The 16,492-nt window shown below is 36.9% G+C and overlaps 3 protein-coding genes across 3 annotated transcripts; all 3 read left to right on the top strand.

Annotated features, from left to right (window-relative positions):
* Nucleotides 1–834: 834 nt before the first annotated feature.
* Nucleotides 835–2,805, top strand: CLUP02_11635 (tetratricopeptide; the record flags this gene model as incomplete). The annotated part of the gene is made up of 1 exon (XM_049290602.1): nt 835–2,805. The coding sequence occupies one exon, from the start codon at nt 835–837 to the stop codon at nt 2,803–2,805; it is 1,971 nt and encodes a 656-aa protein (XP_049147747.1).
* A 9,026-nt stretch (nt 2,806–11,831) lies between these two features.
* CLUP02_11634 (alcohol dehydrogenase GroES domain-containing protein) lies at nt 11,832–13,163 on the top strand (the record flags this gene model as incomplete). The annotated part of the gene is made up of 3 exons (XM_049290601.1): nt 11,832–12,846; nt 12,914–13,009; nt 13,063–13,163. The coding sequence occupies 3 exons, from the start codon at nt 11,832–11,834 to the stop codon at nt 13,161–13,163; spliced, it is 1,212 nt and encodes a 403-aa protein (XP_049147746.1).
* A 1,281-nt stretch (nt 13,164–14,444) lies between these two features.
* CLUP02_11633 (uncharacterized protein) lies at nt 14,445–16,039 on the top strand (the record flags this gene model as incomplete). Its single annotated transcript, XM_049290600.1, has 3 exons — nt 14,445–15,279; nt 15,505–15,918; nt 16,014–16,039. 3 exons carry the CDS (start codon nt 14,445–14,447, stop codon nt 16,037–16,039), a joined length of 1,275 nt encoding a protein of 424 aa, XP_049147745.1.
* Between the last annotated feature and the right edge of the window lie 453 nt (nt 16,040–16,492).

The following is a 16,492-nucleotide window of genomic DNA, read 5'->3' as shown; positions in this document are numbered from 1 at the left end:
ACGATGGGAGAATTTGATAGGTTGTTCCAAGGGTAGAAGTTGCAGGAACAAGCGTAGATTCCCAAGCGCCTGCGTAGTCCGTGTTCGACTGCCATGATGAATGCATTTACCTAACAAGGGCATCTAATTTGGTTAAATTGGATAACCGGTTCAAGAAGAAACTCGGTCCCTTCACGTTTGTTCTACCTTGGGAGTAATACGGTAGTGGCTATCGAGTGTTGGACCTCAAAGACTTGGCGGTTCAACATCTTAGCACCCCAGAAAGGACCATTGACAGGATGCGCCGCGATAAGTCACAATGCCAGGGACGTATACTCCTCTTGGAACATTGCTCGGGAGGATACCTTGGGCTTGTCTCCATGGCCCATCAAGTGGTTGTGTTTGAGAGTGCCATTATCAGTATTGGGGGGGAAAACAATGAATCCTATCAACCTCTCATCACGTTAACTCTAGTATTATTTAGGATATCCCGGTGACACTGACGTCGCTGAGGATGGTGGGGTATGAGTGGGCAGCATGACGCAGGAAAGGTCCGTGGAAATGCCAAACCATTGGGCGAATTGACTAGTTTCTGAGTTTTTCGGTGGGAACAACGGCGGAGGTGGCATGCGTAAATTTTGTCATGCAGATCGAACCCTAAAGCTTGCTCGGAACAACTGCACACAGAACTTGATCTAAGTTCACGGCCTCGTTGGCTCCGGCACCTCTAGTTCTTCCGTCTCTCTACGACCAAGAGCATAGCCGACTCTATCTAGCAGCTCTTTTCAGCTGTGTCGCCTAGCAGTTGTCCAAATCTCATTAACGCGAAGACCGTACCACCAGCAGTACTCCAAAATGGCGCATCAGAACGGCGGGAACACTGTCTTGCTGACCGAAGAAGAGGCCCAGCGGATTCGGACCACTGTACAAGAGTCACAGAAGAAATGCTCAACACAAAAGGGCAACGCCAGAGAGTTTCGAGATGCTCACGCTACTGTCAGCCAGGCAACTGGTACATCACTCATGATGGACATGGGTCAAATGAGTGGACAGGGTCAGAAGGACACAATCCCAGCTCTTGGTGTTGGTCAGGCATATCCACCAAGCACCGTATCCCTGGATGAACTCAAGCCTATGAAATTTTCGGAACTCATACTAGAGACTCATCACCGTGGGCGTTCTTTGACAGTGCAGCGTGCGAGGCGCTGTCCGGTGGTGGCTCTTGCCGCCCGGTCATGGACTGTTGTCCAAGATGAGGAAGAGAAGGAGACGGAACGTTTGGAGATGGTCCTGCATAAGACAACAGATGGCGAAGACACCCTTGAGTCGGCACGGCGATTCATCATCAAGGAGCCGTACTTCACGCTGACGGAAGAGGGTGAGGCTACCCTGCGGATCGACCACCCCTCCGATCTCGTCATCATTAGAGAGGAGATCGTGAAAGGCAGCTTGAGCGAGGTCGAGGATGGGACCAAGGGGGACGAGATTGCAAAGAAGTGCAAGGACAAGGGTAACGCGGCACTGCAAAAGAAGGACCTCCCTCTTACTCGGACAAGTTACAGCCAAGGACTCAAGGTTGCCAGGCAAGAGCCCGTCCAAAAGACGAACCCGGACATCGCAAGAGACATTGCACGGAACCGAGCTCACGCGCATCTGCTCATGGACCGACAAGACGAAGCCATCGCTGACGCTAAGGCCTCTCTCATTGGCGCCGACGATCAGAAGTCTAAGGAACTCGACAGCAAAGCCTACTTCCGCGCCGGCAGCGGCGCTTACAACCTGGGCCAATTTGAAGAGGCCAAGCAGTACTTCGAAAAGGCTCACGAACTCGCACCCGCGGAAAGAGGTGCGGCAGTGTATCTGCGCAAGGTGGAGATGCGGCTTCGCGAACAGGAAAAGGGGTCGTATGACCTGCAGAAGATCAGGGCTAATCTCACGAGAGTCTCACCACGGGTCGACGCGGCAACCTTCACTGCGAAGACTGAGGTCAAGGATAGCAAAGGGCGAGGCCGAGGCTTGTTCGCAACTTGCGATATTGCCGCTGGAGAGATAGTCATGGTTGAGAAGGCTTTCTGTGTGGTCTGGGGTCATGAGAGCGAGGTTCTGACCGCAATGACCTACGATGTCCGCGACGACAAGATTAGGGTGGCACCCGTCGGCCTAACTAAGGCCATCTCTCAGAAGCTCCTTAGGAATCCTTCGCAAATCGCCAAGGTGCTGGATCTTTACGGAGATTACCAGGGTGAGGGTAAGGCCACGTCAGAGACCTCAGAGGGCCCGGTGGTCGACGTCTTCCGGATCCACGATATCGTCTCTCGTAACGCTTTTGGGCCCGGCGGCCAGTACGGAGAGGAGGGCGCGAGGAACGCAAGCACCGGTCTCTGGGTCTGGGCGGCTTACATCAATCATTCCTGCATTGCCAACGCCAAGAAGGACTACGTCGGCGATCTAATGGTCCTCCGCGCGTTACGACCAATTGCCAAGGGCGAGGAAATCTTCCACAGCTACGATGAGTCGAGCAACTACGAGGCGAGACAGCAGGCTCTTATGACGACGTGGGGCTTCGAGTGCAACTGCGCTCTTTGCGCTGGTGAGAAGACCGACGACGCCAAATTGCGCCAGAAGCGCCAAATGCTGGTAAACGACGCGGATGACTTTGTTTCGACGACACACTGGACCAACGCGAAGAGGATTACCATTGCCAAGGCTCAGCGCCTGGCGAAAGATATCGACGCGACATATGAAGACAAGAAGTACGATGGTGTTCCTCGTCTGGCATCAGAGAGGGTTCGGGAATGGCTCACAAAGGCAGCTCCCCGCAAGTGAAGATGAAGACCCAGAATCCTGGGATGCTGGATAGACTCATCGGTCTTGTTGTGGACTAGAATAGCAGAATAGTCATTCCGCCTGCATTAGATATAGACCTCCACACACGAAAGGCCGTATGAGACCAAATTCTCTGACTCATGCTGAGCGGACATTTACACTAGCCATAGCGCTACTACGGCCTCTCCTCGATATTCACGAGTGATGCTTTCACAGCTCTAGAAGTATAAGTCAGTCTATGATGGACCGCAGTAGCAATTGACTTGTTTGCATGATGCTACAGGACCTGCCGGAGTCTCGACATCTAAGTAACGAAACAGCTAAGAATCGAAGGTATCAACGCCACGTGCCTCAGATATCTCTCTGCAGGTTGCCTTTATGAATGTGAAGCCCGAGACTCGGGCCTCTTTGTTCGACATCCTATACTGTGGTGCGCTGATCACGTTGGAATAAATTGAAGCTGTGCCTTTTGGGGAATGACAGGGCAATGACTCGTCCAGAGCGGAACCGCATGGGCTCTGCGGAACCGCAACTCCTGATGTTGTACCTTGTCCCCAACGCAACAACAAGGGAACATCGTCCCCCATAATCAGCGAAGATATCCAGTTAGCCAATTGCGGGGGAATACTCTTACATTCAACAGGCTTTCCGTAAAGTTAGTCCTGGTTCCCGTGCTTGCCGAGACGAACCACAGACCTAGAATCAGGTACTTCCCCTCTTCTACAAGCAACATCCCCACATCAACCCCAGACGTCACGGAACGTTAGTATCGGATTAGAAGTCTAATTTGACCGCGGCATACAGCCGACTGCGCAGGGGCTAATTAAAGGCCCTATTTATAATTATTATAGCTAGCCTAACCTACAGTTAGAACCTCCTTTTTCTACCTATTATATAAATATTTATATAATTTAATTAATCTCTTTATTAACTACGGTTCGAACTAACTACTTTATAATAAGGATATTAATACTACTTAGTAATTAAATTTTATTATTATAAATTAGTAAGGTATTTCGCTACGTAAAAGAAACGACTTCTTAATACTATATAAAATAAAAAAGTCGTATTAATTAACTTTATAAAAATAAATAAAATAAAAACTATTTTTAAATACTATATAGAATTAAGTAATTATAACCCTTTAGTATTTATAAAAAGTTAACGTTTATTATATTAAACTACGTTAATTAATAAAACTACTTAAATAACTAGTTTTTTATAGTCGCTTTAAGTAGCTTTTTTATTAAATAACTTTTCTATAGCCGGCCTATAATTAGAAATTAACTAGTTAAATTAGTAAAAAGAAATACTTATATAACGACTACTTACTTAATTAATTAGTATAACGGACGAGCTTAATAATATAATATAAAAAAGTACTACGTAATTAAAAAAAGAGATCTTTAAATATAAATATTCTTAATAAGCGTAATAAGAACTTATATAAAAGTTATAAAACTAAGAAATTTATAATATATAAAAAGTCTTAATATTATAAGGATTTTATAAATACGACTTTAAAACCTACGATTTAAATAATCTTTTTATAACCCCATTAACTACCCCCTAAATATTACTTAGGAATATAATATAAGGGACGGTTTAATAAAAAAAAAGGGGATTTAGAGGTTTTAATAATAGTAAGTTAAGAATATTATAAATCTCGGAGATTAACTTAAAAAAAAAGTAGCTACCCTAAAGTAGTTTTATAACTTTTTATTAAAGTTATAATTAGTTTAAAAAAAGGCTAAGAAGATATAGCTCTAAAAAAAAAAAAAAAATTAAAGGGCTACTAAAGAGCTCTTTTTTATATTAAGCTCTTAGTACGTAATTATTAATTTTAAAAAATTAACTAAGTAATAAAAAGGGTCGCTAGTAAATAATAATTACCTAACTATAATTAAGTTATAAAAAAAACTACTTAAAAAATATAAAATAGGGTACTAAGAAGCTATAAAAAAAAGGATTTTTAAAATATTTAACTTTATTAAATACAAGCAATAAGTAAGTATTTTTAATAAGTCCTTAACGTTTACGATTTTATAAAAAAGAGGGCTTAACTTTACTAACCGTACTTAATAACCTATATAGCTCTTTTATAAACTACTTAATATTTATATTTAACTATTTTTATAAAATATTACGCTAAAAAAAGTAAGTTAAAAAAAGAACCTATTTAGAAATTATAAAGAGTATAAGGCTTAGGGGCTAGAAATATATAGAATAATAAAAATCGGTAATTAATAAAAATCCTAAGACTAATTACTATATCTTTTTATAATAATATAAACGTCTACCGCTATTATTAAAAAAAGAAATTACTAAAACCTACTTTTTTATACTAAATATAAAAAAAGATCTTAGTAAATATAATAGTTAGTAATTTAAAAAGGTAATAATAATTACTAAAGATAATAAAAACGAGAGTAGTAGCGAGATAGTAAAAAAAAGTAAGAATTTCCTAAACCCTAATAAATTCGTTAGGTAGTAAAAGTACGGATTTATTATAACTAACGCGCGGATTAAATATATTCTTATTAAAATTAAATATATTAATAATTACTAATATAAGTATAAGCTAGAGTATAACCCTTAGTAAGTTAAAAAAAAAAAAAGAGGACAAAACCCGATCCTAAATAAAATCCTAATCCCTTATAAATAAATAAATATTAACCTAGACTATTAAGGGACGTAAATATATAAAATCGTAAATTAGCCTAATAATAAGTAAATTAACGTAGTATTAATCTATTTAATTAAGGTTTATAAAAAAAAGGGGCTATAAAAGTAACCCTTATTTTATAAAATTGTAAACGACCTTAGTTACTAGCTAAATAAATAGTTTATAAGCGTAAACTTAGGAATTATAAAAATAGTTAATAAATTCCTCTATAAGTAAGGAGTATTATTAATATAATTATAATTATAAAAACTATATAAAATCCTAAAAACAATACTTATAAAAAAGGAATTTATATTATAAAACTAAGTATAAGTTAATAGGGTATACAATCGCTTTAATAAATTTAAAAAAAGGGTAAACGACGTAAATTTCCTCCCAATAATTGTTAATAGTAATTTATTATTATAAAAAAACTTATAAAAGTAAAATATAATACTAAAAGTATAATAATTAATAATTCTACTTATTTCGATTTATAACTTATTGCTATTATTAATACGAAATTCGGCGCTAATTAATTAATATAAAAAGAAAAAAGAATTAAAGTTATTAATAATACGTAGTAATATAAGGATCGTATATAGATAGTAAAAATATAATAATAAATATAAAGTAATTTATAAACTTTAAAAAGATCTTTTTAAAAAAGAAATTATACTCTAGGGGGAAGTATAAGGTCTTATAAAAAACCTTAATAATATTTTATAATTACTATAAAAAGGTCGGGATTAGGGAATACTAATACTATTTAATAATTAATATCGTACTTATAAATAAAGCCTCTAATTACTATTATAAAGTAGTACGTAATTTTAATTAAAACGACTTTCTTAGTATTATTAACATAATCTAAAGCCGCTTTGAGATTTATAATAAGAACCTAGAGCTCTTATTTAAGCTATAAGCGATTTTTTTTATATTTATAACTAAAATAATAAAAAGTAAATTGCGACTAAAGATCCTTAAGGAGCTTATTAATCGAATTAATAAACTAATAAGAACTTAGCTAAATAAAAGAACTAATAAGTAAAAAGTTAAATATTTTTATATTATAATCTAGCGCATATTAAAAATAAAAATAACCCTATACTAACTACTTAAAAATTATAAAACGCTCTATTTAAAACTAAGATTTAGCTTTAATATTAAAGCGAAAATACCGTACTAAACTAATTTCTAAATATATAACGGCCCTTATTAATAATATTAAGTTAATTAAATATATAATAATAAAAAAAGAGGCTAGATATAATAATCGCTAATAAGGAGGCTTAGATTTATTAAATAGGCCGAGATTTAATTCGTAAATAGGATAATAAAAGAAATAATATTATATTTATAAAAAAGATAAATATTAATTAAGTAACTACTCTAAAAAAGAGCGTATTAAATTATATAAATAATATAAAAAGTTAAGGGTAGTAAATAATAAAACTAGCCCTTATTAATTTAGCTAATTCTTTATTATATATAAGGGTAGATCTAAGGGTATAGAACTTAATAAAAGTAGCTAAAGTAGCGGCCTAGAATATCTACCCCTTATAAAAAGTTCGGAGAATAAAAGAAATCTTACCCCCTATACTAATAAATTAAATTATAATAAAATTAATAATATTAACTACTCTTTTTTTATCTTATTAGTTTTTAAAAAATATATGAAATTAAATAAATAAAAAATAGTAAAATCTCTTAATAAGTAGGCTTTTATTTACGAATAATAAGAGAAGGTCCCTTAGATAACGGATATAGTGTTACGAAGGTAACTTTGTTTACCTTATTATTCGCCTTATTATCAATATTACGTAAGCAAACTATATACCATATTAATCTACGATTTCTGTAGATTATTATAGGTATTGATTATGTAAGCAATACTGCTTATATAAGCTTACGTGAGCAATGGAAAGTACTGGAAGGTAACTGAATAATCTGGAATTTACTCGAGGCGGAATTACGTACTACGATTACGCATTCACTTACGTATACGCTTATTAATTATATCATAATTAATAAGCAATGGAACATTCTAGTAGGAGGTTTTTATGCCTATATGTAGGCGTGTATTTGCCTACCTAGACCTTTCGTTAAGCAAGCAACTTCTCATATAGTAATTCAACTATATTACTCTCTTTACTACAAAAACCTCTTTTATATACGCTTATTTCCCCTATATTCATATATTCTTGCTTCTATATGAATATTCACTTTTTATATCCTTTATAAGAATATCCCGCATTACCTCGTTAAAGCTATACGTGCTAGAATTACTAATACGATTTTTTATAGTACTTAGAATTACCCTTTTTTTATTATTAGTTATTATAATACTTTAGTATCTAAGATAATCCCTTAGAAATTATTTAAGTTATACCTTTTACTCATATAAAATACTTATATAAGCTTAATATTTAAGTAATCTAGGTAATATAAAAAAGACCCCTTTAGCTATTTTTAAATTTACTTAGTACTATATTCTTTTTTTTTAAATATTAAAAGAGGTAGCGTCTTTTTTTTAAGTATTAAGAAAATAGGCTTCGGCCTTATTAAATTTGCCTTTTTAGTTATTTCTATATCTAGCACGTATAGCTTTAACGAGGTAATGCGGGATATTCTTATAAAGAATATAAAAAGTGAATATTTATATAGAAGCAAGAATATATGAATATAGGGGATATAAGCGTATATAAAAGGTAAACAAAGTTACCTTCGTAACAGTAATACTTAATACGTTAATAGTAGGTATTATAAGAATTAGCTTTAGCCTAAGTAAAGAAATCGTTACCCTAAGTATAATAAAAATAAAAACGTACTTCGGAACGATAACTTTTTATATTTTACTTATTAATACCCTATTTCTTTTATATTTAAAAAATATAGATCGACTAAGTATTATATTTAATAATAGAAGGAATAGAATCTTTAGTAATAAGTATTTTAAAATAGTCGAATAATAATAGGGGTATACGTTTATAAAGCTTATTAATAATACGAAGTTAATTAATTACTTAATAGAAAATAAGCTTAAATAATTATACTAGAGATTTGGGTACTTATTAATTACGAAGTTATATAACCTCTTAAAGTAATTAAGTAATAATAATATTAAAATAGGGGCGCTAAAGTAGTTAATAAAAATATACTACTAATACTAAATAAATACACAGAGCTTACGTAAATTTAAATTTGAATTACGTAATAAGCTTAATTTTAATTAAGAAATCGTCGTTAATATTTTCTATTTAAATAGTTAACTAGTCCTATATATAATTAACATAGCTATATTTTTTTAAATAGGGTAATTCCTTCGGGATTTATAAATAAAAATAGTTTAAATAGCCCTACGGAAAAGCTAAATTAATATATACTAAGGACCGCTAGATAGTATTAGAACTAATGCTAATACTAGTTTTAAGTTGGTAAAATTTAAGGAAAATGCGACGGCCTATAGTATATAGCTAAAAGTCGTACTTATTAAAGCGTACTATAATATTAGAAAAGTAAAAAGGGTATATTAAGAATTAAAAAAGGCGTTTAGAATTATTAAAAAGAAAATCCTAATTTTACTAATAACGAATACCTCTAAATAGTACTTAAATACTATAATAATATAATAGGACCTAACGGGCTTATATTAACGCTATTAGTATTTAGAGCGTATTTAAAAACGACCTTAGCCTCGCTATTATTACTAAATATAAGCTAATAAGCCTAGGTAATTAAAAAAGTAATAAAAGTACTACGTAAAGTAAATATAAAAAAGTAAGTTAATAAAGTAATTATTATATATAATAAGCCCAATATAGGGGTTAATTTAGATATATTATTAAATTTAAATATACGAGTATAGCGCGAAATTACTTAATAATAAGCTCAGCTATATAAATTAATTTTTATTAACGAGCGCTCTTACGTAGTTATAAAAGATCGTAACTAGCCTCTCGAAATATTAATTACGGTAATTAGATTATATTATATAAATCTTAGTAAAGTAATTTCTAATTTATAAAAAAAAAAGCTAAGGGAAATTATATAACCTATAATAAAGACTTAGGAAATTATTTTTAATAAGATTATTGTAATAGTACTAATAAATAATAAAAAAGAGGAAATTATTAAAAAAGTATTAATATTATTAATAAGACGTTATAAAAGACTATAATAATAAGCCTTAACGTAGTAATTTATTACTAATAATAAGGTAATTAATACTTTTTATATAGTAGAAAAGAAAGCCGATTTCGAGCTAATAATTAAACTATATAAAAAAGGCGTAATTATAATTATTAAAAAGCTATATAAGGAATTAAATCTTATCGAAATAAATACTCTTTATAATCGAGAGGTCTATCGATTTATCCTCTATAACTTAGAGAAATATACGAACCTCTATATATTTAAATTATAAATAGTTCGTAAGATTAAAGGGAAAGGATATCCTAGCTATATAAGAAGTCTAAATACGTAATTTAAAAGTATAATAATGTTAAAAAGGTAACGCTACTTATATAATTACTTATTATATAGCGCTATAGTTAATAATTAATAATAATATTAATAGTATTATTATAGAAAAAGAGATATAAGATTTAGAGCTATAATATTACCTAGGCCTATACCTAATTAGCTACAGGGCTTATAAAGAAAATCCTAGCTTATTTAGTAAAAGAAATAGTTAATAAGTACTTAAAAAGCACGATTATTAAAGTACTTAAGCTACTATATAAGCTTATAAAATCGGGTACTTATTAATAAGCTACTTATTATAATTTTTATGTTAATTAATTATTAATAATTATATTTACGTACGACCCGTACTTATTAATCTTTAAATAAAAAGGTAACTAATTTAAAATCGTGAGAATATAAACCGATAATATATTAGGCCTATTTAATATTAATTTTATAAAAAAGGAGGATAAGGAGCTTTAAAAAACGGGCTTTATAATAAAACTAAAAGAGGTCCTTATAATAAATACCCCCCTAGTATTTAATATAGAATTTTTATAATAAAAAAAGAAACTATCGTTTTTTAATAAAAAGAGTAAAGTAAAAAAATTAACTTCGTTAATCTAAACGTAATTAATATTAAAAAGTAATATAAGGCTAAGCTTATATAAGGGGTATATATTATAAGTATATATTAGCCCGAGGCGACTTTTAACTATACTAAGGTAGTATAAGTTATAGATCTAACTAAACGAAATATTAAAGTACTTAATAAGCGGCTTAAGTAGTAATAAACGAATTTTAATTAAGGCCTCGTTTATTACTTAATTAACCTTATAATTAATAAGTTCTATATCTTTATTAATAGGTTATTTATAAATAATAACGACCTTATTTTATAATTAAGGTATATTATTATCCTAATTAATAAGAGTATAAATAAAAGCGAATTTAGTATATATAATAATATAATCTATTACTCGTTAATTAAAAATAAATAAATAACGAGAAATATATTAATATTAAAGGTCTATAATATAGTCAACGACGTTAACCTTACTTATATAATTTTAATAACGTTAAAGAAGATTACCGATTTACTTAGCCTTTTACTAATCCTAATAGTTATTTATACTAATTCTTATTTACTATATAAATACTTTATTAAATTAGGGATAATAAAAAAAAGAGGTTTATAATTAATATTATAGCCCTTAAGTAATTATATAAAAAGTATAAAATACTTAAGATCCGTTAGATTAATAATAATAATAACCTTACTAACGTTTTTATAAAAGTAGTACTTAATAAGGGGTTAGAATAATTTATAAATAATAGAAAGGTTAATATATAAATAAAAAGATAAGTTATATAAAAAGAACAAAAAAAAAAGGAAAAAGAGACGACTTAATAAACGGGCCCGAGGTTGAATTATACTTCTAACCGTAATAATTAAATTAATAAAAAAAAAAAGTTAATATTAAATTAGAAGTCTAATTTAACCGCGGTATATAATTAACTATATAGGGGCTAATTAGGGGCCCTATTTATAATTATTATAGCTAGCTTAACTTATAGTTAGAACCTCCTTTTTCTACTTATTACGTAGATATTTATATAATTTAATTAATCTCTTTATTAACTATAGTTCGAACTAACTACCCTGTAATAGGGATACTAATAGTTAGCCCATAAGCTTACAGCCTGCTTGTTACTTATATGATCTAACGATTCCTAGTCCAGAGCCTCGGGACCGTTTGCCAATGATATTTACCGAGCTGACATCTAACTCCGTCATTGTATGATTGCCTTATACTTGTTTGTCCTGGAATGTTATATAATTCACTACTATTATTCTGAATCGCCAGTAGGTAATTGAAGAATACCTTGTATTATGGCTGCAACCTCACGAGCTGCCAGATCCTTTTTGTTTCGAGCTTTAAGATCAATATTGCCTGCACCGGCAGCTTCGAGCCGAGCGACTTGCCTTTCCCCAGCCTTCACTCGCACAAACTTGAGCCCTGCCGGCTCGCTGTTGATGAGGCATTTGTCAACGATGAAGGCCCTCGTCTACGACGGTTCAAACTTAGTGTCATTGAAGGATAAACCTCTCCCCACCATCTCGAAGCCAACCGATGTCATAGTCAAAGTCACAAAGACAACCATTTGCGGCACTGATCTCCACATTCGCAAGGGCGACGTAGCGACATGCCAGCCAGGCACCACGTTGGGTCACGAAGGTGTAGGTATCATCCACTCGGCGGGAGCTTCGGTCACAAGATTCAAGGAAGGAGACCGAGTCCTCATCTCATGCATCTCCAGCTGCGCTACGTGTGAGTACTGCCGCCGGGGCATGTACAGTCATTGCACGTCCGGTGGGTGGATCCTCGGGAATACCATTGACGGCACCCAGGCCGAATATGTCCGCATTCCCCACGCCGAATCCAGTCTCCACCCGATCCCGGACGGCGCCGATGACTCCTCACTGGTGATGTTAAGCGACATCTTCCCGACAGGACTCGAATGTGGTGTGCTGAATGGGAAGGTACAGCCGGGCGGTACCGTCGCTATTGTCGGCTCAGGTCCGATCGGTCTGGCGGCTATTATCACGGCTCAGATGTACTCCCCGTCTCAAATCATTGCCATCGATATGGATCCCAAGCGACTTGATGTTGCAAGGCAATTTGGCGCAACCGAAACTATTAACAGCTCCAAGGCAGATGCTGCAGCCAAAGTCAAAGAGTTGACGGAGGGCAAGGGCGCTGACTCGGTCATTGAAGCGGTGGGAATTCCAGCCACCTTTGATCTCTGTCAGAGCCTGCTCGCACCTGGTGGTATTCTAGCGAATGTGGGAGTTCATGGAACCAAGGTTGACCTTCACCTCCAAAATCTTTGGGACAAGAATATCTGTGAGTTCAAAATGTCGAGCTGTTGGGTGATCGAAAACATCGACGCCAATTCTAATTCATCATACAGCAATTACCACTAGACTTGTGGACACAACAACGACACCAATGCTTTTGAAGCTTGTACAGTCTGGCAAATTGCAACCCTCGCAACTTATTACTCACCGTAAGAATCTGTTTTTAAGACCGTGCAACATTCCATGAGAACATGACTGACAGGAGCTTCAGACTTCAAGCTTGGTGACATGGAGAAGGCATATGATACCTTTGGAGAAGCGTCTAAACATGGTGCTTTGAAGGTTGTGATTGATGTGGATTGAGACTTCGGATACCACACGTTTCGCTCAACGTTGATCCCGCGGATAAGCCTACGTTTTGACAGATTGAGAGCCTGAGAGAAGATAGGGAGGTTTCAATGTTGATAACGGTTATTTCACAAGAACAGGGCTGTCTTACATGATTACTTGTAATGATATGGGGAAGAAGATTTTCCTCACAAATAGACCGCTGCTGGAGTTATGCCCTGATTGAAGTTGCCAAGTCTTTCAAATATCAAAATATCAAAGTTTACTATCTGCACCGATAATACCGTTTATGAGTGTGACTGTCAATCAAGGAGACTGAAGACTCATATCAAAGTCGTTGTCTCTTCGTTCTTCGCAGAATTCAATCATTGGTGATACATTCCCATGTTGACTGCCACGCAAGTATGCATCGGAACTTCATGTTGTACTCATACGTATCACCGGCATGAATGTTTGATTTCAATATTTCCATCGCACCAATGGCCTCGCACCTGGGTCGTATCAAATGTCACGCGCATTTCGAAGCCGCAATAATCCATGCCATGCCCGTATAACAGTCGCGTGATGCACGTTTTCCCGTCCAACTACATCATACCTAACGTAGAGATTGCAGACATTGATTCCGTATCCACGGGGTTATCTCGTCTTATCAAACCGGGCGACTCTGCTAGATAGGCATGGCCAAATTCGGAAACATGTTGGACCACTTCTTTGGCATCCGGATCTGCAACCTCATTCAGTGCACGTCGAACCCACCAATGGACCTGCATTATCTAAAGATGCACGTCTTACCGCGTCTCCGGGTTCAAGTGGAGGCATTCCCCCCACGGCCAAACGTCCGGAAGTGAATCATCGCGGGGCCGGCTTGTGTCTTCACGTTGCATCGGACGCAGAAATCCTCGCGCGTGCACGGCCTCGTTGGGCAGTAAATCTCCAGAACTTAGATACCGCATTGATAAGACTGCCTAGAAAGGTGGCATTCGCAGCCAACTAATTTACGCCTAACACATGCTTCGAGGGGCTGGCTTAGCAGTGCTGGACCATCTGCTACCCTCGTACGGTTTAGCGCCGGCATGGATGAGGCCTCAGAGTTTGGAAAAGGGCCCGATGGTCCATGCATCAGTTTAATGGTCTACCAGTCCGCCTCGTTGGCGTTGAATCGGTAGAAAAGGAGGTGGTAGTGTAGAATTCTTAGTCGATGGAAGAAGAGCAGAATTTTGGTCGGTTGGTATATCATTGTCGAGCCACCGCTGGGGCTCTTGATGGTCTCGCGTATGGGCCGTGCCAGCAACCATCATGACAAACACGACTATCACATTCGATATCCCGGGCACGGTGCAGCTAGTCGACACACAAGGCGTCCTCGACGTGAAGCATGGCTCGGAGCACACCAACATCGTTCTTGTTCCACAACCGAGCAGCGACCCGAACGATCCGCTATCATGGACGCGAAAGCGCAAGACGTTCAACATCTCCTGGGTCATGATATGGTGCTTCTTCGGCGCTGCAATCATATCCGGCCTGTCTCCCGCCTACCTGCAAATCGAAGCAGACACCGGCATTTCTGTAGCAGACCTTAGCACTGGCAATGGCCTCATGTTCCTCTTTCTCGGTTGGGGCACTCTGCTCACCCAGAACTTCGCGCTCAACTACGGAAGGCGCCCGACTCTCGTTTATTCGATTGTCGCGATGACCTTTATCAGTCTCTGGACTGCCTACGTCAAGTCTCGAGCCGAGTTCTTTGTTAATCGCATCATCATTGGCATTGTCTCTTCGCCAATGGAGACTCTGATCGAAGTCGTAATTGACGACCTGTATTTCGTCCACCAACGAGGCTTCTACATGGGTATCTACAGTTGGATGTTGTGGTGTGGTGCCTTCCTCTGCCCAGTCGCTACAGGATTCATCGCCGAAGACCTGGGTTGGCGTTGGATCCAGTACATCCTATCCATTACAGGTGGCGTAATAACCATTCTGACATTTCTCTTCTTCGAAGAGACCATGTTCTGCAGGCCTAGTTCACAAGTCGATGTTGGTGGCATCACCGATCAGCAGCGGGGGCTCTTTGATAGCGACAAGAGCGCAATCGATACCGAGCGGACCGAAGACCAGAAGCCTCAGCCTGCGGAAGGTGCAGCCAGTGTCAATTCTGAAATCGAGACACGCACTATACCGAACCGCGTCAATGTAGCACCCGAAAACCCTTTCTGGTTGAAATTCAAGCTATGGGGATATCAAGACGACAGAAAACCAAGACAGCTGAAGCAGTCTCTGTTGCCTTTTTACCTCCTTCGATTTACTTCCGTCATTTTCGCCGGTATTCTGGTTGGAGGTGTTCTCTCGTGATATAACGTAGTTGGCGGGTCTCTGGCTCTCATCCTTGGCAACCCACCATACAACTTTGGCTCCAACGTTATCGGCCTCTTTTACCTTGCTTCGGTGATTGGAGTATCGATCGGATGTCTGATATCAAGCTTGGCGAGCGATACTTTGTCAGTGTGGATGGCCCGCCGACATGGAGGAGTAATGGAACCAGAGCATCGTCTTTGGTTATGCTTCCTGGCTATTGTGGCCCACCCTGTCGGTTGCATCCTATACGGCGTGGGGGCTTCATACCAAATCCACTGGGTCGGTATTGCTTTCGGGCTGGCCTTGATCTCTGTCACTCTCCCTCTGGGAACCAGCATGGCGTTCACATATATCCTCGACAGCTTCAAGGACCTCGCTGGCGAGGGCTTCGTGTCAGCTATCCTTATTCGCAACACGATGGGTAAGTTGACGCCGTCATTCCTCTTGGCGTCAGATTCAAAGCTCACCATACCCAGGCTTCGCTTTCAGCTATGCTGTAGTGCCGATGATCAATAGCATTGGTCTTCGCGATGCCTTCATAGTCACAGCTGTTCTTGGAGTGACATTCTGGGCACTGTGTCTGGTCATGATGTACTTAGGGAAACCGTTGCGACGCATGGCGGCGGCTCATTACTGGGACATGGTAGAAAAGCATAGCCTTTCAGGACACTGAGTCTTTGCATAAAAATTAGCTACGTCTTACAGAGAGTTTAATGCAATAATTCTCGCTCTTTCCATACGTGTAAAGGAGGTCTTTTAACCACACTGCGTTTGTGTTATGAAAACCTACATGCAGTTACACCTAGGCTTAAGCTTATTCTACACATGTGATACTTGTCAGCGCTGAATACCGCGCAGCTGAATCCTTGTAGGCCACCCAGTACACCTGGATTGCCCGCATACATTTTTGTCTTTGACATTTCTACCCTACACCCAAGCATTTTGAAAGTCACGGCGACCAAGTCTCATAGAGGATCCCTTCGTTCTAGTGCTAC

Source organism: Colletotrichum lupini, chromosome 6 (genome assembly GCF_023278565.1).
Source record: "Colletotrichum lupini chromosome 6, complete sequence".
Taxonomy (NCBI): Eukaryota; Fungi; Ascomycota; class Sordariomycetes; order Glomerellales; family Glomerellaceae; genus Colletotrichum; species Colletotrichum lupini.
Note: the sequence above shows the minus strand (reverse complement) of the source record. Positions and strands in the feature narration are given on the sequence as shown.